Below are 25,182 nucleotides of genomic sequence, written 5' to 3'. Positions count from 1 at the left end.
TACCTACCAGCAGTATGGATCTTTCCCAGAGCTTGCTATCTCTCTCATGTCTGTTCATCTGATCTAGCAGCCATGCTGTTTGAAACAGTTACTAACTGAACACTGATTGCTGTTACAAGTTGGAGAAACTGTAATGTTTATCACTTTTTATTTAGTATAGATATTTTTATAAGTTCTTTATCAATCTAGTCTATGCTTCCATAGAAACACCCATAGTAAAACCCCAACTGAAGCACTATATTGTGCTTCTATGCCTTTTTCCCCCATAATTGTGGATTATGAAGTGTCTGTGTATTCTCTATAACTCACTGTCATCTCCCTTAGGACTCTTAGAAATGTCACAACTTACTGTTTTAATCCAGACATTACAATTATAACACTGGTCCCACAAACACTTCATTATGTTAGTGTGGAATAAGGACTCGTGGGTGATCACAATGATGGGAAAGGAAGTGCAGAGAAAATTCATGGCAGTTGAAAATTTGCTGCTGTAAAACCCTGTGAGAGAAGGCAAAAAATTGCCCTGGCCATTCTTCTCCTGTTTCTTTCAATCTTTGATCTAGTCTTTATTCAGATACAGTGATGCTGATTGATGTTTTATCTGAGTTAGGACTAGAGAAACAGATACTTGTTAGATGCTGTAGCACATCTGATGTAATATGTGGTTAAACTGCCTGTAAATATCTACATTTTTGTCCCTATTTGATTCAAACCTATTTTTTAAATGTATCTTTTTCTCTCCACATGTTTTTATTCTCCCTAGTTATGGGGTAATCTGATATCATAAATTACTCTAAATACTGATTAACAAGTCAGTCCCTAATGGTAACTACACAATCTTGTCAATAGGAAAATACTCTTATGCCCCCCATATGTGTTTTCTCCCTTCATGACAGAAATATGAATTCATGTGGGAGGACATGGCTCCCATGTAGCAGCCCATTCCCTTCAAGTGTATATCATCAGTCCTTCTCTCCTTTTAAAAGTTTTTGAGTTGCTTTTACACATGTGTATAGATATATTTCTGAAGAAAAAAAGTTCATAGCATGTATTGAGTTGGAAAATTAATTAGACGACCTAATTGATTGTGCATGAGTTCCTCTGTGGAATGTGTCTGCTGCTGTTGCACTCGCCCAGTACAGAAAATCTCAGGAGCAAATTCCTCTCATCTTTCACTAGAAACTGACAATTAATTGAACATTAAAATTCCCATAAAACACCACAACTGTCCCTCCTCCAAAAAAGAAAAAAACACAAACCCAACCAACATAAAACCTTGAAGAATCATAACACAGAAAACTTTACATGAAAGATCATTTCTCATTTTATTAGAGTAATGCCAAGAGGCCTGAATTCAGCTTGAGGCTCCCTTTATCATTCAGAAAACATACAAGTCTGCATCCCAAAGCCTGTGTAGTCTAAATAGGAAAAAGCCCCACCAGCATCCAGAAATATTGGCAGCCCCAGGTTCCATGTGGGGAGCTAAAATACAGGGAGATTAAGTCACTTGTGTAAGGATGTACTGGGAGTCTGCAGTAGAGTCTGAAACTGAACCCAGGTCATCTCAGTCCCAGCCAAGTGTCTCAACCACAAGACTCTCCCTCATTTTCAGTATGTCAGTGTAGAAAGTAGGCCAAAAAGCAGTTTCCAACCTTTAATACACAACATTTTGTAAGGCTGTGAAGTATTATGTATTAGACAGGCATCTGGATCAGCAGCAGATTCTGCAGATACTTTTATCTGTGTACAGAAGCAAAGCCTGTAAGGGCTTTGTAAAATTTACATAGATTATTATTTTATCAATAAATAACATAGTTAAATTGATAAAGACTGTACTTGCATTCAATGGATTTTAATGATTTTTTTAATAATGGAAAATGTGTTTAAAGGACTTCTGTTGTCTGTGGCTCTCTGATTTTCATGGTTTAGATTCTGGTGCTACTCATCCATCACGATACATTAGCAGTGATGTGTAGCTCTGGCAGGTTGTGCAGGGCACTGCACCATGCGGTGTAAGCTCAGAGAGGGAGGCTCAGGTCGCATGACAGGCTAACGCTCCAGTGTTATGCAAAGGTTTAGTATTCCTGTGTTGAGAGTTAGTGAGGCTTGCAGTTTGCTGACCTAAATCTGAGTGATTCCTATTATGTTGAGTATTTGCTTATCTTTTGGAGCATCTCTGTGTAGCTGGAGTGTAAGAAAACTTCAACTTGAGTCTGAACCCCAAATGAAGGAGGATGAAAGAAGTGCAAGTAAGAGTGAATATATGTACATATGTAACCATCCCCCTTCTTCAACTGGGATCTCACCTTCTGGGCATGAAATCATCATTAGTGTGTGGTAGTCTACAAAGAACTGGTGTGTTTGTTCCCCTCAGTACACTACTTAGTTAATTCACAGACACATGGCTTGTTTGCTGAACCCCCAGTTCCTTTCTCCCACATCTCCCAAATAAAAATTCTTACCTAGTTCTCATTGGCTCTCATATATATTCTGGGCCACTTCATGACCTCCATTATTTGAAACCATTAATTCTAGATGTTGTGTGCATTTACACAGGTTTAATTTCAGTGATTGTCAAGGAAAAACCCATCAGCTTTGATGGGATTTATGCAGCATGAAGGTGAGTGAAACGTTGTTTTCTAAAATAAATGAGAAATTATTCAAAACTATGGTCAGTGTAATGGACCATTCAGTACACATGGCAGTTTCCAGGATTCTGATGCTATTCCTTGTAAGTACATAATTAGTAAAATACAACTGGAGTGTGTCACTTTTTGTTGAACCACTGTGGCCCAGCTATTGACAAGAGGCCTCTGAAGCTGGGTGGGTCTCTCTTCCCCAACACCCCCCCAAAACAGTGGCTGTTTGCTATGTGAGGGAGTGTTCATGCAGTCAAAGGCAATGGGATTCCCCCACTGAATGACTGTTCTCTCCTCAAAGTCAGTCAGTCTAACCTTTCTCTTGTAACTGGGACCTGGGCTTCATGATGGATGTCATGTCTGGGCACCCACAAAACGAAGCAGTTCTATCTAAGAGAGAGGGAAAAAAAAAAAAAAAACCCGCTAGGATTGTAATCCTAGATCTTGAATGTTCCTGTTTAAGACAGCCGGGCTGGTGACTGTTTCTAAGTTTTAATGATTTGTCTTACATGTGGAGGCAAATGAAAACTTAGGACTTGACATTCGACAAGTAGAGAAGATGCCAGTTTCCAGTGCTGAGGTAAAAATAGATTTGCAATATCTGTTAGACTAAAATAGTGTATACAGAGCAAGTGTGATGAGTGAGAAAAGGCCAAGGCATCAGCACAGCTGCTATTAAAAACTTAAAAAGTGTTAAACAATACGCTAAGAATGTGGAGTTGCTTACACTTTGAGTAAAAGTATGAAACCTTTCCAATATTTATCTAGAGTATTAATGGTAATTCCAAGTCTTTTAGAAGAACTTGTAGTTCTTCTCGATTAATTGCTAACTTAAGTTAAAGAACCAAAAAGTGCACATCACTAACAGGAGTCAGTAAAAACCTTTTGCTCTTCTCTTACCTGCATGCAGGTAAGAAGAGAGCTCAACCCTCAGTTTGAGAATTGTCTGTGGGTTAATATCCCTTCTCTTCCCCATCCTTCCCATTTTAAGATATTATTATTCTGTACCTGCACTGCTTGAGAAAATCAGACTTTTATATGGTTTTACTAAGAATTTAATTGACATTGTCATAAATATTTTCTGTAATCTTAAAGATGTAAGGGTCCTCAGTCACTTGAGGCCAGTCCTTTACTGATGCTGGGGGACTTCTACCCATTAGTGCTAAGCAAAGAGAAGGCTTCTTCAACCAAGTGGTCAGTGAAGACAGGAATGACAGAAGACCTTAAACAATAATATGAGTAATGAAGCACATGTATTGGCATCTCATGTGCTTCATATTGATGGGTATCATATATATTTAATAAAATTACACTTGCTTAGTTGAAAACTGGTGAATCAAGATTCGATCATTTACCTTCTTGTTTTTTTTACTTCTAGTAACAGAAATTGAATACATGTGATAATTCTAGAGTTACGGTATATGTTTTGTAACATTTCAACAGAGACACCTCAGGCTTATTCAGAGTTAAACAGTGCATATTATTGCTGTGTTTATTTTTGGATCACAGTCTTAATGCAAATCCCATATATGTGGTTATGCAAAATGATCCAGATTCCGGTCATGATTACACTAGTGTACACACAGAGTGATGCCACAGTTTCATTGAGGAAGGAATCTGATCCTGTAACACAGAGGGTTGCATGGTATTTCAATTAGGTAGTTGATGTGTTTCACCATAGAGTTAGAGGTGAGGTATTAGTGTCTGGTCTGAAGCAATTTTTCTATGTTATTGACTTATATTTTAATGCTTCCTGAGATTTTTGGTGGGTTATTGTGCAACCATGAAGTGAAATAATTGTTAAAATATTTCTGTAAAAATCAAATGCTCTGTGTTTTCAGTTTTCCAAATATCTGTCATGTCTTTTTAGCTGGCTGTATAAAATACAAAACTCTATGTTACAGCCTTATGCGAGAAGAATAGTATTAGTTATTCCAAAATATTTAGGCTAGTAAAAAAAAATTATTTACATCATATAAAATCTGTCATCACTAAGATCATATCACAAAAATAGATATATATGAGAATTCAAAAACCTGAGTGACTGGTGGAAGAAATTTGGCTAGGGAGCTGTCTGCCGTGTGGAGAAGAGTCTTTACAGGGATACAATGTGCCCCTTCCTTTCATTCAGTGGAAGGTTTCCACTGTTATAATTTCCCAGGAGTGCTGGTCTTTTGGATTATGGGAAAGAGGGAACTTGCTTCAGGCAAGTTTGATGATTCCTGTTAAAAAGAAGTAAAAGATACTGATGGTTCTAATCACCTTATTAAAGAGCTGCCATAAGTTCAGAGTCCTGTTAGGACCAAAAAACCTGTTTGTGTATGTATCATTAAATTAACATCATTGCAACACTCAAGCCATCATTATTACATTTACTGCCTTCCTACACTGAAAGCAAGTAGACTTCTCTCCATTCCTGCTGTGTGTTACTCCTGTTGTGTTTCACTGAGCTTGAGCATTGAAAATCAGTTTCCTCTCTCCCTCTTTAGTATCTCTTTAAATTGCATTGTCTGAAAGCATTTTCCCTCTGTGTGGATGCTGTTGTATATAATATTCTGTAAGTCATTAGGATCTATTTTTCTTAAACAGTTTGCACTACGTTTGGATAGTCTTAGTTACATTAGTCAGTGTCTTTTGAAACCAAAGAGAAAAAAAATACATAGAGCTCATCTACTAGCTTTGCCTTTACCATGCTAGTTAATAGTTAATACTTACTGGTATGTAAAGAGAGTTTCTATAACGTGGCACTCCTAAGAACACTTTTGAAAAAATAGTGATAAACTTCAGCCAGCTTGTTCTTTTTAAGTGAAACGTGCAAAGCTCTGTAGTAGAATTCATTCTCCTTAATAATCATCTGGTCTTGACAATAAATATGTCACAAAAGCTAGTTGCTTTTCAGCAGAAAGGGAGATGAAAATCAAGTCAGAATTTTATTTAATTGTTGCTAGCCTGTGAAAGAAATTGGAAAAATGAAAATATGCAAAGACATGGTTCTTTGCAGCTTATACAGTAGGGTAGGCTAGAGTTTGTCAGGTAACTGACTTCAGAAATGAGAAGTTTTTCTACATTTAGCGGCATTGCTTACTGTTTTCTTCATCATGGAAAAGAATAAAATGTGGTAACAATTTTCTGTATTTGGATTGCTGCTACACATAATTGGGAACAACAGAGCTAAGGCTTTGATTTTGGTGAAATGCTTAGTCTGCATGTTGGATTAAAATGTGTGCAACAAATCGCTCCAATTCTGTAATAATAATTTTTGAACACTGTTTTTTTATTTTATTACTGTAATGTTATTACTTTTCAGCTACAGACTTTGAGAACTGGGTCAGTTGCAAGAACAAAATTGGCATAAAAACAGTTGTATATTTGTTCTGGAAAATAGATTGCCAACATACTTTATAAAATAGTCAGTCTGAATTTTTCTGTGCATCAAATGTAAGTGATAATGTTCATCTCATATTATTAGTGAGCTATTAATTCAAAGTCCTGTTCTTCAACCAGTATCCTAGGAAGACTAGATAATATTTGCTAGATAGATGTGTTAAACAGATCATCAGAAATGGATTTGTGAAGCAGCTTACGGAATGGAAAATAAATTTAAGCTGAAAGTGCCAGCAAGTCAATATATGAGAACAATTTGCAACAAGCAAAGGTGAGGAAGACATGAATAAATGGAGTCATTTGATTCAGGAATTAAAGGGTAATATTCCTGGGGTTGGGTTGTATGAGGCAGTAATTAACTTTTTGGCTGCCTAATACAGAATAAAGAGTTATGGTACCAGTGTTAGATATGCTTCCTTGGATGTTTTTTACTCTTGTGAAAATAATGAGAAGCAACTTGGAGCTGTGATCTGTCCGCAGCACAGCTGTAGTAGTTTGAGACATTTCTGCTGCCAGGTTTATATTCCTGCCAGAAACAGTGCCTGAATGGTTGCACTCCGAGCCCCTGGTTCCAGTGACATCTTAGCACTAGCCAGCGTTAAATCTCAGCTATTTGAGCTCAGTGCTGTGCTGTGCACTGAAGCAGCTGGGAAATGGTCTTGCTTGTATGTGAAACCATCTCTGGCACTGGAAGGGAGCAGACAGAAGTGGCATGGTGATAATTTCTTCACATACCACGTCCAAACCTACCAAACCTCATTGGTAAGAAGTGTCAGACATCATAGGAAATAAGTTTTTAAATATTTACAGATTTTGTTTTCTTTCCTTCTGAACACCCTCTGATATCTTTGCCATGTACTTTCCAATGATGACACATTGGGATCTGACTGGGGTGAGTAATGGTGTCTGGCTGGGGGGAGGAGAGGACAGGGAGTGCTTAACAGTGAGTAATTATTTAAGGAAATGGTCTGTGTGGAAAGAAAAGTGTGTTGTGATTGGATGCATTTATCAACTGGCCTTTCAGTGTCACCTGTGGACAAAGCATTATTGTGTCTGAGTTTTTAAATAGTTGGAAGTCAGTTTATTGAACTAACTTGGGAATTTGTCGGGCTCTGGTCTTGATTCGGTCTGTGAATTGAGATGTGAGGCTGTCCCCTATTAGAAAAGATGGAAGTAAATGACCAGCGTCATCCCTGAGCATGGTCATTCACTTTTCTGATCAGAAGTTAAAAGTCCTAAAAGTTAAAAGATCTTGTATGCAAAACATCATTCCATGATCAATATAATTTCAAGTCTACAAGCAACTCACAGGAAAATTTTGCAAGTGAAGATGGAGTTACAAACTTGTTGCTCTTCCCTATTTTCTTTATACTGTGACACACAGAGGTTTGCATTAATTTTTGATGAGGTTCATGTGTGTAGAGCCTTTTGTTTGTTCTCTCTGTCCTCTAAAATAAGGAGATTTTAGTATGGCTGAAAACACCTAGAATCACTTTGATTCTGAAATTAAGCCTGAAGTGTTCTGTAACTCTGTGCTATGGTGATACTCACTGCTACAGTCAGCTTGGTCATGCTGTTTTCTTCTGTCAGTGCCAAGACTCTCTGCAATTCTTTGAATTTTACTGCAGAAGTTCTCGTTTCAGATGCAGCATATCCTGCCTTCAGAAATGAGGCATGCTGGTTTTCTCCATCATCTTCAAGTGTTTTGCTACTTTCTCTGAAGAGAGTGAAATGAGTGAAGTACGGTGAAACATACAGTGATGGACACTGTGGTTTTCCATGGACAGTATAGTTGTTTGTGTATTCTCTGGCTGTGTGGGATCAGGTTCTAAAGGAGCATTCTCAGGTACAAGCGACTGTGACTCCCTTTCCTGACATGGGGCTGAGCAGTGGAACAGGCTGTCAAGTGCATGGGTCACACCTGGGCAGCACTGAGCCACTTTGCAGAGATGAGATGGTGTTTCTGCCCTGTGCAGTCTCTCTTCCAGTGTCCCTCTTTTTATCCCCAACTGGTGAAAAAACCCAATCAAGTCTTCAAACAGCAGAAACAAAAGTGCTGCTAGGCAGGAAAATAAGTTGTACTAATGATCGGCTTTGAGGTACTTCATTTGCCTTAGAGCCCTTTCTGACCTTTCTTTCATTATTTGTATGATAATGGAATATTCCTTTCTTTCCTTTTCCCTTTCTCCCTGTACTCAACAAAGGGAAGTTGCTGGTTTGTGTTGCCGAGGGGAGTTTCAGTTGCACAGCAGTCTTGACTGCCTTTGGGGGTTCCTGCTGAATTCTCCCCTGTGAAGTGCTAACAGCTCGGAGGAGCTGTGTTGCTGCTCAGCCAGTGCTGCAGCTGAGGTACTGTGTGAACTGTGCATGCTGTGTGTGGAGAGCTGGAAAAACACCACTCATTTTATCATTAGCCATTTTTCTACGGTGGCAAGACGTGGCATTTTCCTGTTTCTGTAATGAGATCTTGATCGTGGTCAGGTAAATGCTGGCTTGCTACAGTCTCTTGCTTTGACCTTTGAATGAAATTTAATTTCATTCAATTTTCATTTATTTTAAGAGAGGTGAAGGAGTCTGTCAACCTCCCTTAACAGGTGGTTATCAGTTTGCAAAATCAGACTGTTAATTTAAAACATTTTAGAATATTTATAGAATATTTATAGTGAATCCTAGAGGATAGAGGGACCAAATTTTATCCAGCCTCCTTGCAGCAGCATAATTGTTTAATCCAGATTCCATTAGTTCTCAAGGTTTTTGAGCTTTATTTTTATGCTAAAAACTATTGTGCTTGAAACTAAGCAGAAGTTATTGTGAACTAGGAGCTTAAGATGTGTGTCTGATGTCAGAAGTCTCACGCTATCCTGGTGCTTGTAGTCTTTTTGGTGCTATCCAGAATTACTTGAAACAATTATCATTACTTATTGCTGTGCTTGGTTTTGATCAAAGCCTGCCAGGACTACATATTTGAGCAGCTTCTCTGCTGCTTTTAGGAATATAAAGGATCTTTTGGGAAGATAACTAAAATTATTTGATGGTTCTGACTGAAACAGCAATGAGCTCTAGATCAAAATGCAACTTGATTCTTTTCTGTGGAATTAATGAGCTGAATTGTTGCGTGGTATAAACCAGTGTCATTTTATTGCCCTCTTGCTCTTCTTGCCAGTATATGAACTTAATGTGGTTTTACAGTTTCTATCATCTTCTGAGTTGTCTGAATCTCCCTGTGGAATTATTCCTTATCAAAATAACTAAGAAGTATAGTATAGTAAGAAGCAGATAAAATTGTTAGGTAATGGTGGCTACTGCCTTACTGAGGGCTGCTTGCACTTGCTGAAATTTGCATTAGAAGTGATGACTCAAAAGATTTGAATTACCAGTTGCATATCTTAAATCATTTTACTAAAATAATTTCAAGTCTCAACATTCTTCAGTTAAGTTGAAAGTATCCTTGAGGGAAAAAAAACCCCAAAAAACAACCCATACAAATTGTGTAATAGCTTTTCTAGGTATATCTTCCTTCTTTCTCTCTTTCCAGCTCCTGCCTAGTACCTTGTGTTTGAGCTTTACTTATTGAAGTAGTTTGAATAATCACTAATTACTTAATGTATAAGGAAACTTATACCTAATGTATAAGGAAACTTTGATGCTACAAAATAAGGATTGGGGTTTTAAGCTCATATCCTCTTTCTTCATTTTGTCACTGTTTTAGTAGGATCTAATTTTCTTCTCGTAAGACTTCATCTTGTAATAAGTAAAAAAATCTTAAACTCACTATTTAAAACACTTCAGTTTTAAATTTTTTTTTTTATTTGGCCTCTGTATGAAAAAAGGAATTGATGTGTGGATTTCTCTGTGGCCTTAGGCTGGCATGTACATTCAAATGATCTTTTTCACATGGATTTTCTGACCTTTAGAATTTTCTATTAAGAATAGAGAAGAAAAAATCTGAGTTGTGAAAATGTGGAAGACTGTAGTTGAGAAAATAGAAGAAAAGCTGTATTTAGAAGAAAACTGAGTATTAGGAATAAAATTTATCAAGGCAAAGTATTTGATGAAAATTGAGTCTGTAATTCTCCATACTGAAGTGTTATGAACTTGATTAATAACAAATAGGAGCTGGACTTGTTTGGTTTTGAGTGTGTTTTCAACCCATGTCTTGTTACTGAGACCTTGTGGAAAGATTTGCATGATTGTGAAGTTAACTTCATTGGGTTCACCATATTTCTAAGACATATTAGCCACTGCTAAGTCATTGATAGCTTGAAAGCAAACAATTATAAATGCTGATCCATTCATATCCTACCATAAAACACAAGATGAGTTATTCACTACTGTCTGACGCGTGCTCCCACTGCAACGGAGAACAAAAGGACTCCTTTTTAACCCATCTATATATAAACAGCAGAGGGACAATCTACAGTGGGGGATTTTATTCTGGGGAGGTACTTGGAAGATTTCCTGTTGCCAACACAAAACCATGAAATTTCAAAGAAATTGTTGTCTCTCGTTTTAATATTTGGAGTTACAACATTGGGAGTTTTGCATAGAGTAAAGCACATATTCTTGTTTTGATCAAGGATGAAAAATCAATTTGGGAAATATTTTTTTTTATTTGATAGGTATAATTGATCATGATTTGTTTGTATTAATTTAGGGAAAAACTTAATAGAAGCTGTTGTGTGGAAAATTCATATGGGAAATGAAGGGATGTAATAAGAAATACTAAGCCAAAGAAAGTTAAGATGATGATAAGGAATTAATTAATCAAGGGCCAGAGAGATATCAGAGATTCTGACTCATTTCGTGATGAGACTGATGGAATTGCTAGAGAAGGGTGGGCAAAGTGTTTGGTAAATGTATCTGTACTGTTTGGAGGGGATAGGACAGGAATTTTATACTTGAAATCTGATAGCCTTTAAGGCTGAAATTAAATAGCAGGAATTGGATTTATGTATTTTTATACAGCTAGTCCAGCTAACCAGGGAGCCTGAAAATAGCTAGTGGGTTCTCACAGGTTAATTCTCCATACAGCTGGAAATACAAGACAAATTTCCAGAGGTTGAAAGAAAATTCTTGTTGGTCCAGTATTTTAAAAGGAAGAGAGATTATCTGAATGATTATAGGTGCGTTAAACAGACAAAAGACAGAATGGCAGTTATTGGAGTGATACATAGTTAATGAAGAATAAATGGTATTTAGTCACTTAGTACGAGTTCATCAGAGGAAGGTCCTTTGATCTAACTCAATATCCTTTGATACCATCATGTCAATTGATGAAGATAACAGTAGCAATTATTGTTTGCCTCACAGGATTTCTGTAAGCCATTTTATTAATTGCATGAGAATGGCTTGATGAATTATCATAATTACAGCATATGGACACACCATCTCTGATTGGCAGGAAGATTTATTAAATGGTAGTCTTCAGGATGCATCTTGTGTGGGGAGATGGAGCAGATGGGAAAGACATCCATTCTCATTTCTGCCCTATTTAACACTTTTTAACAATGGTTTAGTGAAAACATATTATTGTTAACAAAGTTTGGCATGAAAATTGGAGGAATTTATAATGACATGACTCTAAGGCAGTGTGGATTACTTAGTGACTTTGGCTGAGGGATCTGGTAACTGCTTCAGTACAAAGAAACAACAGGTTCATGATTTGCTTACAGGGGGCTGGACTCTGTCCTGGTGCACCATAACAAAAAAAGCATTTTAAAGTTGGTTGAGAAGAATTAACTGGAGTGCGCACCATGGATGTGCAGGAGAGACAGCAGGAGTTGGCATTACCACTGTTTGGTTTTTGCCCTTGGAGGGTGGAACAAAATGAAGCCTACTGTTTTTTTATTAGCATCTTAGTTCGATTCTGTCCGTTGGCTCTGGCCTGTCCTGCCATAAACAAATCAAAGCAGACGTGTTCCACATGCCCTCCATTCAGCCATAAGCAAAGCTTGCCCACTTATCTGGTACAGCATATGCCTGAATAGCAGTGAAAACTGTCCTCAGAAAACTTCCCGTAGTCTGTATTTGCTTCCCTTGAGCCTCATTTGAGAACAACCATCCAGCTTGTGGAAATAAACATACCCTAACTCTTTTATCAGTATTCTTTTAAATAATGCACTGAATATTTAAAATAAACTGATGAAAAGACCCTTGGAAGAATATTATGAGTGATTAAATGAAGCAGCAAAGGGTACCTACAGATATAACATTCCTAATAAAATAGTCACAGTTTGTTTTCAGTGGATTTGAATTAGAGAGAAAAAATCCTCTGTAGAATTGTTGGATTGGTGAGTAATTTGTGTGAAGAACAATTGCCTAAATGTGCTGTTGTTTTGCTTTATTAAGAGTTTTGTTGTGTATTTCTGCTGTGATGCTGATCAGGTTTCCCGTTTCCTGCACAGATTACAGGACCGGCCCTTGCTTCACTTTGGTAACCAACCAGATGTGCCAGGGCCAGCTCAGTGGAATTGTCTGCACAAAAACCCTGTGCTGTGCAACTGTTGGGAGAGCGTGGGGCCATCCCTGTGAAATGTGTCCTGCCCAGCCGCATCCCTGCCGCCGAGGCTTCATTCCAAACATTCGAACGGGGGCCTGTCAAGGTAAGTTACCAGCAAAGCTTCCTCGGAAGCTGCTGAAATTGTTACTGGATTAATATTGAGTTACACTGCTGTGAATAACCTGTCCTAAGCCATTCTCAGCTATATGTGTGAAGAATGGAAAAACAGTGTCAGATGCATTACTTCATGATTCAGTGAGTGCCTGATGTTCAAGTGAGTACATTAGTAACTCAGGTCATGTGAGAGCAGCCAGCATCTTAATGAATTTCTCACTGCCAGCAGTGCTTTCCCTTTGTTCTGTAATGGTGTTTTTCTGAGTGTACCACTCGATCATTCTGTGGAGGAATTTGTTCTGTTTCAGAGAGCACTCAAAACATGCAAACATCAATCTGTGGCAATAATGCCTCAGTTACCTGGTGTGAGATTTTTTAGCTAAAAATTGTGTAACTTGGATTCACCTTGGATGTTGTATCTCTTGAGCTCCACTGCTTTGACCTGAAAAAAAGTGCCTGTCGTGCCATTTGTAATGCCTTATTATATATTTTATACAATTTTGGAAATGCTTTTGCATTTGTTTCAAATCATAAAATCCACCCAGATGTTGCTTACTTCTTTCAGAGCATGCATTACCATAGAAAGTCCTTACACTGCTTTTGGCTTTTATTCTAATACTTCCAGCTGTATAAATTCTTTTATTGTCTGGATGTCTGACAGGAAACAGGAGAAAGTTAACAGGGGCAACTGTGTATTAAACTGATGTGGATTATACATTCCCAGCACCATATCTTTGGGGCCGATTTATTTCAATCTGTCTAACGTTTTCTAATAAGTTACAATATTTTTGAAAATAGGGAAGATAAAGATTATAAATCTATGAGTAATTTTATATAATCATGAAATTCCTATTAAGGGACTTCAAGATATTTTGTTGTATTAAAAATGTAGACAGCCTCTGTCAAAGGCCAAGTCATGGCTGGTGCCTGCAGACAGACATGATGAACTCCAAGATAGACAACATGGTTGTGTGCACTGCGTCAAGTGCCCATATTTTGACCTCAGTGATTCTGCTCCCCCTCTCACTGTAAAAGTCAGAACTAAATTGTGCAGGAATCTGTGAACCAAGGTACTTTAGAAAGCTTATGTACATAAATATGTGGCCCACGCCCCTGAAGTTATGCCATACCTAGTTATATCCCTCTTGTTTGTGTCATGGGAAAGCTGCAGTGAACTCTCCAATGGGTTTGTGCAGTTTGGAATAAGGACACTTCTGCTTACTGCACATTTCTTAGCAAGCAGCTACATTGATGTTGATCTGTATGTGGTGCCAACACAGTTTTGGCCCAGTATGTTTGACTTGTATTTTCCAGTTTTCCCTTCTTAAGTATTGTGTTTGTAATTTCAACAGATCTTTTATGGAATCACATATTAGCTTTATTTTTCATACAATTGTACTAAATCCTTTTGAAATCAGATAACATCCATTCAGACTGAAGATATTTCAGGGATTTCACATCAGTATTCAATCTAAATAAAGGAAAACAGGTTAAATAAAATCCAGGTTCTCTGATGAGAAAAAGAAATTATTATTATTGTGTGGAGAAGTAAAAAAAAAAGAAATAGTGAGGGAGGGCAAGGTTATTTTCAAAAGTAAGTAGAATATCACTGCCCAAAGTTTGACTTTGGCTGAAACTTAAATTAATATCACAGCTGAGATTTTTAAAGATACAAAGAAGAAAAATAAAACCCAAAGGTGGGATTTTGAAACAGACATCATGACTCAGAGGCATGACTTCTGTTTCTTTAGTTTTTGAGGTTTTTAAAGTCAGTACAGTGCCATGAAGTCTGGCTGACTGCTGTTGCTAAAGCACAGCCCATTGCTGTAGCTCGAGCCCAGCAGCTCTGTGGCTGAGTCGAGGCTGCTGAGGCTGTGCTAGTTCTGTGACCTCCCAGCACAGCGGTTCCCTCAGGGACAGCTCTGCTCTGCTGCTGCCCCTCGGCCCTGGACTGCTTCACCCAGGGATCTTTACAGAACACTTTGCCATGTGGTGCAGATACGCTCCTTGGCATTCCTGAGACCTCTTACTTGTGGCTTCCAGGAAAATTGCCTCTTAGCCTTTTGTACAGACACAATACTTCGCTTTTCAGACTTCAAGACACATTGCAGCAGTCTGTCTGGGATTTACAGAGAGAGATTTGAAGGCATCCTCTCCTTCAGCTTGTGTCCCTGCATTGAAACCTGTGTTAGTGTGAAGCCAGTTTTTAGCAGCAGCAGCTGGTTCTCCTGAGGAGATGGGGGAATTGGAGAGTGGAGTGCTCTGTGCTCCTGAAGGAATTCCTGAGCAGCAGAGACAGGGCAGCCCCTGGGGACTGCGAGCCAGACTTCCCCAGTGTCCTATTGCAATGCCACTCCTCCGCCTCCTTTAGCCTCTTTTCTGTAGCTGTTATTAAGCCATAGCAACACTTCTGCAGCTAAGTGATGACACACATGTTGTGCTAAAATAATTACTAAAATAAAACTGGGGCCTCTTGAAAATGTTTGTCTTGAGCTTACTACCTAACCTGTGATATCATCTTTGTTGTTTCATTTTCCTTGGTGAAAAAATGAAAAGCAAAGAAAGAAAAATAATAGGAAAAAAACCCTCAAATTTATGTATGTCTAAGCAGGTCATTAATAATTCCTCCTGAGACATTAATTATGGATATGAAACTTTTTGAGTCAAATCCTAACCACAGTCTAATGTCATTGGTACTGATCTCGCTGGAGTGTAAAGGTAGTAATTTCCATCAGAAATTACTCTGCAGTTACTGTGCCTCTCCATGAGGCCCCCTCCATGCACACTGCAACTGCTCCTCTATGCTGGTGGCCTAAGCACTCTATGGAGTTGCCAAGATTTTCAAGGGGGCAAGTGATTTTGGGTGACCAGCTTTAGACACTTCAAAGAAATTTGAGTTCTGGCAGGCTGTGTTTTTGCACACCATTCCCCAGATGTTTTGGAAAAACAAAGCAATAGCAGTTAGATATTTAATGTCTGTAACAATAATAACCATGTGATTTCTTGCAGAAAATATTTAGAGTACTGTACTTAATCATACTTTGCATAGAGTAATTACAAAATTAGTGTCTGCCTTCCCAAGCAAGTATCATAATATTATGATGGGTGAATAATGGATTTAGGCATATTTCATTTCTGTGTAGACAAATTATTATGGCTGTTCTTGAAAAATGAAATAAAAGTAGCTGTTTTTTCCTTTTTTATATCGTAGATGTGGATGAATGCCAAGCCATCCCTGGGATCTGTCAAGGGGGAAATTGCATTAATACTGTTGGATCTTTTGAGTGCAAATGCCCAGCTGGACACAAGTTTAATGAAGTAACACAAAAATGTGATGGTAAGAACTTTGAGAACTTTATTCTGAAGGTAGAAGGGGGAGTGTCTTCTTTTGGGGGACCAACTTTGTTTAACAGTTTGTAACAAATTTACTGTCTATTTTGCCTTGAGCATGCAGGTGGCATTATTCACAACAAATATAAATAGGGGTGCTTTCTCCCAAACCAGAGAATGTTAAATATTGGCCTACAGCCCTTGTATTCATGTAACATTTCACACTTGAAGGTACATCTACCATTAAACATAAAAACATTAAAAATACTTTCTAACTGATATGTTACTTTAGAAATTCCTGAGGCACGTGTTTCTTTGTGGATCCTCTGACCAAAAAGTGTATATGACTGCAAGGTTCCATCCATTCCTACCTACTCAGGTGAAGTGTATTTAACATAAGTGAGAGTTTGACACAGCTGTGTGAAGACCGCTGGATTGTGTTCTAAACTCAGCCTTACAGTTGCATATGTTACAGAAGGACAAACATTTTATCTTCACTTGCTAGTCATCCTAACTTGGGGGTAGGTGTTGGATATTAGTGAGTAGCAGGTGCTAGGTATTGGTGTGGAAACTTGCAGTGTGTGAGTATGGAATCGTGCTATTTTTTTACTGTGATTTGATAAGATTTCTTTTCTTTCTAATATAATAATCAAGCATAGATGGCAGCTTTGCTTTAAGAGAATTTTGAGTGAAGTCTAGATAATGTTTAAATTCTTGCAACTGATTCTACTTTGAGTCATTAGGCTAAAATTAACTTGAGTGGACAAGTTTCATAAGTGGCTAGTGATTTTGGAATGCCAACTTTTTCAGTACAATAAAAGTATTTGTGAGAGAAAGGTGTGCATTCAACCATCCTTTCTTGCATCAAGTGCCCTTTAAGAGGCACTCAAAACTTTTTAGTCATTTTAGAAGAATTATGAATTACTCTTTCAAAAGAAAAATCTCTATTTTAGGCAAAACTTTATCATTTATTTGCAGGTTAGGGAGAGCAATTTCAGAAGAGCTTGTACACAGCATGGTTTACATATTGCCTGCCAATGGTTTTGGCAGAATGTAACCTACATTTAGAATAGAACAACATTGCACGTGTTTCCTTCTGTGGATGAAGTACCAAGAATGTGGTGAATAGGAGAGACTGAACATGTGCCTTGTTAAGTATTAGTACATGAAAAGCTGAGAGCTGTAGGCTGCATCTCATAAACATTTTGATGGTATTTTTCAGTTGCTGAATAATTTTAAAAACAAACCCCAACCAACAACCAAATAACAAAAAACCCCAAACAATGACCACCCTAAGAGCCTGAACTTGCTAGTCAAGGAACTAGTTTGATGTCTTCCCAAATCTTGCCACGAATTTACCGCCCCATTTGTGAAATCCCTTTTCAGTCATCACCTGGCTGCAAAGATCAGATGAATTTTTCCTTCTTCAAATTCATACCTATTTCATCCAAATATTTGGATCTCTGCAGACAGAGAGTTACTTTCAGTATATCTTCATACTGTATGTACCAAACAATTTTAGTTAAAGCTGCGTAGGTATTAATAGTATCAAAGAATGAAAAGTACCACGTTTATACCAGTGGCATGAAATAAGATAAAGTCACAACATTTAAAAGCATGATCATCCAACAGCAGCCTATCCACCCTGTTCTTTCTAAATTATCTTTTGAATTTTATAAGACAATATAAGACAAATTGTTTGGTTTACAGTAATTAACTATAATTAATTCTGATACATAATGAATAACATCTGCTGGTTTGCTTGGTTTAGCTTTGTATTCAGCAAGTAGGACTTCTAGCAGTTGTAAAATGTCCTTGGTCACTGATTTAGTTTAACTGGGACCTACCTGCTGAATTACAGTACTGTTTTTTTCAGGGGGTCTTCATTAAAGTAAGATCATAATAGCAATCATCAAGGACAGGTAAAGAATCAACAAAATGGGAAAAGAGGGGGGTTGGCCAAGGTTCTGTTTGTTAGCATAGCTTGTGGAAATCTGTATTTACATTATTTCACTGTTTGATATAACCATTTCTTTTCCATTTGCACTAATGCCGAGGTAAATTCTGTTTTTGTGGTGACTGGGAAAGTAATTTTTCCCGGAGTGACATTTAAGTCTGCAAGTACATCAAATATACTTACCTTTGTAAAACTCATGTACTTAACAATGGCAATGTTGCTTATATGGATGTCAACACTAATATAAATAGTGAAATACTGTTTAGGTTAGGCTCAACCCTAAAATAAAGAGTGATGATTTTGTTTTTAAAAAGGTCGGAGTCTATATAAACAGTGACAACGCTGACTTTAAGAGAAACGTTAGTGAATTTGAGTCAGAAAATGCTTGAATCAGATCCATTTACAATTGCATTTTTCTCTGTTAATTAAGGGCTTTATTCAGACCAAAATTCAATTTCCACATTTTTTGTCACTGAGACTTGTGGAACTCCTGCGGTGTCTAATCTCGCAGCAGAAGCCAGAAGTCTCTTAGCAGTGCTCCCAGGGCACTTGGACTTGAGTCTTTGGCAACATCCTCGAAGTAGCAGTGAAAAAAAGGTCACACCCCTCTCACACACCCAAGTGAGGAATGTGACCCACATCAGGACAACTAGCAAGATGCTGGGGAAGAATGTGTGCACAGGGGACCCAGGGCCCCACTCCACTTAGGATGGCTGAGTCTGCAAACTTGGGTTGTCTGTGTGCCTTCCCAGTCCCTCCACTACTTTCCAGCAAAGGCAAGGGGCCACAAAAATATTACGGTATCCCATGCTTTACCTAGGAGACCAGGAATTGTTAGTTTTTATATTACTGTCTTCATATAAGAAGTAGAACTGAGATCCTTTCTATTTGCTAAAATTCTCATTAATGGTCCTGTGGGACTTTGGGTGTTCCCCCATCTGTTGGGGCCAAATTCCAATTTAGGCGTTACATTAAACTCTTCCAGTCCTTCTTAATGTCTACGGTATTATTCACTCCTTACTTTGCTGTGTTGGGTGGTGTTGCAGTATTTCATCTCAGAAATTTTTGTGGTTGGTGAAATCATTATTACAGTCATGTGTCTGTGTTTTCGTAGATCTCTGGAGGAGAGGTTGGGTAGGGTCCTGTGATGCCATTATTTCTAGCTGGATGCTCCCTGTCAGGAGAGCGACTGGGTGATTGTAGATGGCTGTGACAAGCAGATGTCATTGATCAGTCTAGAGAATAACCTCCTTTTCTGCTCTGCTTGGCTGATTCCTCTTGTAGGTACCATGGGAAAGAATGAGCTGTTTTTAAGCTCAGCAGAACTCCAGGTTCCTAGGAGATGAGGGCAGTGCTAGTTAGATACAGCTGCATTGTTAAGACAGTCACTGGAAACCAAGGGGAAAGTAACTACACATCACAGGCAGGCTACTGGTGGTAATTAAGGAACACTTGGGGCTGACATAGGTCATTATTCATACAGATGTAGATTATATAAACTAGCTGTGGAAGAAACCCTTCAAGTTTCCTCTGTGCAGGTATGATGAGTTGTAAGAATTTGTTAGGTTTTTTTCGCTGAAGACTTTGAAAATTTTTCTACATCGTATCTATGATGATGATTTAGTATATGGATTAAGATTTGTTAGTGAAGACAATCATGATATGGAAACTTTATTTTAAAATCACTGACAAAATGTAAGGAGAATTATGGACACTGCCTGGCTTCTGCAGTAGATATTTTGGTTACGCTCTAGAAACCTGTTGAAACTTCTGAACATTGATTTAGTGGAGAAAGTCAGAGAAGATAATTTTTGTTGTCTGCAGTCATCCTGGCGTGAGCTGCAATCCTGTCAGATTGCATTAGCTGAACAGTACCTAGCTGCTCAGTGCTTTAGAGTGGGGTATTTCCAAGGCAAACCCGAGTGCAGTAAGGAGGACAGGCAGTTCAGTAGGTGGTACATGTCCCTGTGAGTCTGTACAGAACCAGTGTCTCAGTGTGGTACCAGGAGAGGCTGTGCTGCTGGAGATAATGGTTAAGCTCCTGATCACTGTGGTCATTACACAGTTTGCAGTCTGGTCCCAAAACAGTTTTCTTAATTCTAGTATGCAGAATTCAGACTGGATGAGTTACAGTTTCCATAGAGTTAGTAAATTTCTGCAGTTTTAAGATGTTCATCCATCCATATTAAGCAGTAAAACTTTTGCAGTTTAAAGATACTGTATTTTCAGTTTGCAGATGCAATATTTTTTTCGTTTCTGTTTCATTTCTGTTTATAAGATGCCTAATGAAAGATGCTAATTCAGAACTCCTGATTATACCTTGAATTTGATTATTATTACTAATTATAAAATACCTTTTCTTGTGCCAAAACTAATTTAGCTAACCTGCCTCTGCATCTCTTTTTGTCTTAAAGATATTGATGAATGTAGCACCATTCCTGGAATTTGTGATGGAGGGGAGTGTTCAAACACAGTTAGCAGTTACTTCTGCAAGTGTCCTCCAGGGTTTTATACTGCTCCTGATGGCTTAAAATGCATAGGTGAGTAGAATCCCGTGAAGAATAGGACAGTAGGTGTTATAAAAATTCATTATTATGAAGAATGGGTAACAATGTGTCAGAAACCTATTTCAACTTGTGAACTTGAAATCCTTCTTTTATGTAGAAGTATATCACATGCCTGTATGTGTATTCTGAAATGAGTTTTCCATTTCCTGGATAGTTCTTTTTTTGCACTTCTTCGAGACCTCTTTTATTTTTTTACTGTAGCTTTTCTGTTATGTCCTATTTGTTGCCTTAGAACTTATTTAAAGGCCTCCTTGGTATTGTTGCTGTCATGCTTGTCCTTGATTTAATCTGGTTTATATTCAGCAATCATTTGGAAAAGCAAATTTGCATTCCAACTCCATACAACCCTAATGTTGCATGCAACCCTAGGATTTGCATACAACCCTAATGCAGGCCTTTATCATTAGAGGAACTAATTTGATAAACCAAAAATGGGATATTTTTATGTGCTTTTATAACGTTGATGATTTGGCAGAGCTGTTCTCTCTGGCTTTCACTGTAGTAGAGCAGAGCCCATCTTGCAAAGGCTGGACTGAGAACCAGAGAGCTTTGTGAATGAAATGACTGCCATTGCAGTGCCAAAGGTCTGAAAGAACAGTGTTAACAGTTAATGCTTCTGGGAAGCATACAGCCTGCTCTGAGGCAGGTCTAATAGTTAATCAATTAGGTTTTTTTCTAATTTTTGTGCAGTAATTTATTTTTTCAGTGCCAGTGCTAAATTTTGAGCAAAAATAAAATGAAAGGTTTATGTCCTCAGTTTTAGCATATTTATTTAAAGGTTCTCACACAATGCCAGCACTAGGAACCAACTAAACATCCTGTTTAGTATCTTTGGTAGGAAATAATTTCAGAAAAAAAATTGGAATGAATCCCAAAGTTTGCAGAGATCAGTACCAAATAATAATAATAATTTTCCCAAGAGACCTGCAAGTAGTTTGGGTTATAGTTAATTTTGAATGGTGCCATTCAATTTCTGCAGGCTGTAAGAAAAAATAAAAATAAACTGCTATTCTTCCATCATCAAGAATAGCTTTTCTGTAGATTTGATCCATGCTGTACGCTTAAAATGCCAATGGGAGTTGCTTTTATTGCTTCAGATTAATAGCTTCTAAATTGCTATGGATCATCAAATCATTTATTGCTGCCTGTACTTAATATTTGTGAGCAAGATTGACCTTTCCGTAAAAAAAAATTTCTAGAGATGCACAACTTGCATTTGCTTTTTACTTTTTATAGTCACTGCTCTGTCAGGGCTGCCCAACTTTCACACCCATGTCATATTCCTGCAGTTTCTCAGCATTTTTACCCCCTGTATTTGTAGGCTGAAGTAATTCAGCTGAAGAATTGGAGTTTTAAATGATGACAAGGTATAATAAATAATATGTCAGACTATGAGCCATCATTGAAATTTTGGCTTTGTCTTCAAGGCAAAATGTGTTAAATGGGAAGCACTATCAATTGTCTGCAGATATTTTGGATTCTTGTCTAATTTGCAGACTCAAACTTGCCATATTCACAGGGACAGAGCCCAGATCTGTGTTAGTGCTGGGCAAAACATGTACTCTTGATTTAATTATAACATGCCTGTCTTAAGTGAAAAGTATTAGCTGGACGTGTCTGTTCTGTTAGAGAGGAGGAAATGCTTCTGAGAAATGTATCCCTTAGGGGACTCCAGCTCAGCAGCACTGGGGCCAGATATCCAAAGGATGCACCAGGAGCTCCATTATTACAAATCTTAAAAATAAGAATAGACAAAGCAAAGATATTATCTCCTAGAGCTGAAAAGCAGAAACAAGAGCAGGGCATCTCATCCCAAGTCCATGAAGAGTGCAGTGAAGAAAGTTGCTAGCCCATACTTCCATCTGACATAAATTTGTTTGGTCTGCGTTACTTTCTGATGGCCTCTTTTTACATTTTTTCTTTTTGAGAGACATGTTTTTATTGAAATTTATTCTTGTGGTGATTTTTTGCCATTTCAGAAGACTATGATTTTTAGTAAAAACAATAAATACTAAAAACTGAAACAGATAGAAGTTATTTCCTGCTGTTCTTGTCCTGGTTGGTGTGTTTTTACCATTTAGAACAGAAAAAGAAAGGCAGGGGGGAAAGTAAAAATAATACCTTCTGATTAGAAATATGGAAAGATTTGATATTTTTCTCATAAAATTACTGTCTTTTTTTTGAAAATGATGTGGCTTTTGGACACACTCTTATAATTGTAGATAAAGCTGTTCGCTCTGTGCTTATCTCTTCATGGCACATTGTGTACTTGCACAGATCCCATGTAAATTCATTTTCCACTTTCCATTACTGCTCTTAAATGTTTCAAAACTTGGTACTGACCAAAAATGGAGAAGGATGAATTACAAAAGATAATTATTAGGTCAGTTAGATTACTTCCTTCTTCCCATCCACCCCACCATCACACCAAACAATTGAATATCTCTCCAGGGGTGCTGGAGAACAGTTTCAACTCCAAGGAGTTCTATTTGATTTTTAAGAGGGTAGATGAAGGAGTAAATATGTGTAGCAGTTTAGCTGGGCACCAGGAGAAAATGGAGAGCCAGTATTAGAACTGAAACTTGATTTTTTTGTTCTGTTTCAGGTTTCCATCATATGATAGTATGAGTGATCTAAATAAAGTTTGTAAATAAAGGCCAACTGACTCTTTTAGCTGTATTGTCAGTAATATCCATGTTTAGATTTCCAGCTAATAAAAAGCAGAACTGTCACATATTCTCACAACATATCATTATATGTCAATTTCCTCAAAATAGTAAGAAACTCCTCTGCATTTTTTATATCCACTTGTGTAGCTAGTGAATTCTGGAAAGCACTTGTACTAGATAGATGAATCCACCATGCCCTGGATAACTGAGGTACTGCTTCTTTAGGGAATGATGTCTGCTGTTTTAAGACCAGATCTGCAACTTTTTCATCTACATATTGACAGCAACTATTTGTATATTTTAGAAACAAACTTGGTCTGGTTTATCATGCAGCGTCAAATCACATTACAGCTTATATTGCGTTTGGCATGATGTGACATATTGTGAAACAATTCCTCAGAGCTTTAGATGCTATCACAATATTATTTTTTATGATTTTTTTTTTTAGTCCCATCCACGTTTTCTTGTCCATCTCTAAGCTGAGCTATCTCTAACAACATTGCACAGAGCTGAGTATATAAAATCAGGGTACAGGACATTCTTTGTACAATACATGCTGATCCTTTTCAGACAGGAAGCCAACAGATCTCCATAAACAGTGTGATTGCATCAGTTAAAACTGTATTGCACTTTCTTGCCTGCAAGCCTATATCTTGTCAAATCACTACATACTTCAGCTGGGGAAGCCATGACTAATGAAAAATGAACTAATGCTTTGTGAATTGCAGTGCTGTGAATTTATTGCTGTGCATCAGTGCTTTCAAATCAAGACTTAATTGATCTGGTTCTATCTTTAATAAAAATGATGCTGCAATTTTTTTTAGGGCCATGGAAGCATATTTTGTTATATACTGAATGTATGTTTTTACTGCATTTTTGCATCTGTTAATGCATTGCCGCTCCATATTTCACTGCAGCTTTCTCACAGGTTACACTTGAGTCCAGAGCAGCCCAAATATTGTCCAGATTTTTTGTTTTCCTGATTCTTGTAATGTTGCAAGGGCTATGCCATTGATAATGCAAATCACTCCAGAAAAACGGGACCTTTCCCTTTTGTGACAGCCACGTTCCCCCTTGAACTGACGCTCACCCATCCGTTTCCTTCTCTTGGCAGACGTGCGCCCTGGATTCTGCTTCTCCACGCTGAGCAACGGGCGCTGCGGCAATCAGCTGCCGCAGCCCCTGTCCAAGATGCAGTGCTGCTGTGACAGCGGCCGCTGCTGGGCCTCTGCTCCCGCCACCGCTCCAGAAATGTGCCCCATCCGATCCACCGGTACGAACCCACCCGAGCTCTCGGCAGCGTGGCTGAACACTTGATTAGCACTGGTTTCTTGTTGTTTGGGTTTTATCTGTAGTGTTTTCATTAAAGAACTACACAGAATGGTTGAGGCTGAAGGGCACCTTGGCAGATTGTTTAGTCCAAGTGCCCTGCTCAAGAAAAGCCCACTGTATGGAAGAGTGCTCAGGACCTCCAGGAGGGCAAGCAGACAGAAAGAATTATTTGTTGCCAATTAGTGTTTTGTAGTCAAGTTATTCTGACCCTGTTTCAGATTTGTTTTCAACATCCTCCTCAAGATAAGTTAGTTCTTTTAGACCCTTCTAATATATCCCTATTCCCTCTGCATTTTCATTATCATTGGGAAACTGGGATTTCCTTCCTCATAACAAGCTTTCTGAGGTGCTATATATTTCCTGAAGTTTGACACAGAAGATGATTTCTCTCTGCTACCAAAATTCTTTATTGCCCCCTTGTGTACTGAGATCCTCAGATAATGTATCCATTGAACTGAGAGAAGATGGTGATGGCGAAGATTGTTAAACCAAGCATAAGGGACTGGAGGGAAGCTGATTTTGAGATTGTTAGGACTGGAAACCTAATAAAATCCTTTAGAAAAGGAGAATACAAGAAATTTAAGAATTCATGGGAGGAGGTTAAGGAAGGTGCAGAGTTGATGAAGGAATGGGATTGTAACACTATAGCAGTGTAACTCTGAAGAAATTGTCGGAGTTAATATATGGGAGT

General features: G+C 38.1%; 1 protein-coding gene across 8 annotated transcripts in view; it reads left to right on the top strand.

The window, feature by feature from the left end:
* Positions 1–25,182, top strand: part of FBN1 (fibrillin 1) — a 146,066-nt gene that overhangs the window by 40,671 nt on the left and 80,213 nt on the right. For all 8 annotated transcript variants that reach the window (XR_012057640.1, XR_012057641.1, XR_012057642.1 and 5 more), the window contains exons 7-10: positions 12,428–12,625; positions 15,848–15,973; positions 20,338–20,463; positions 24,274–24,432. Coding sequence is in view for 5 of the 8 variants with exons in the window: in XM_041718294.2 (XP_041574228.1) it covers positions 12,428–12,625; positions 15,848–15,973; positions 20,338–20,463; positions 24,274–24,432 (609 nt within the window). In the remaining 3 variants the exon portion in view is untranslated. The remainder of the gene's footprint in view (positions 1–12,427; positions 12,626–15,847; positions 15,974–20,337; positions 20,464–24,273; positions 24,433–25,182) is intronic.

Source organism: Taeniopygia guttata, chromosome 10 (genome assembly GCF_048771995.1).
Source record: "Taeniopygia guttata chromosome 10, bTaeGut7.mat, whole genome shotgun sequence".
Classification (NCBI taxonomy): Eukaryota; Metazoa; Chordata; class Aves; order Passeriformes; family Estrildidae; genus Taeniopygia; species Taeniopygia guttata.
The sequence above is the reverse complement of the archived record's forward strand: the minus strand, read 5'-3'. Positions and strand labels throughout refer to the sequence as shown.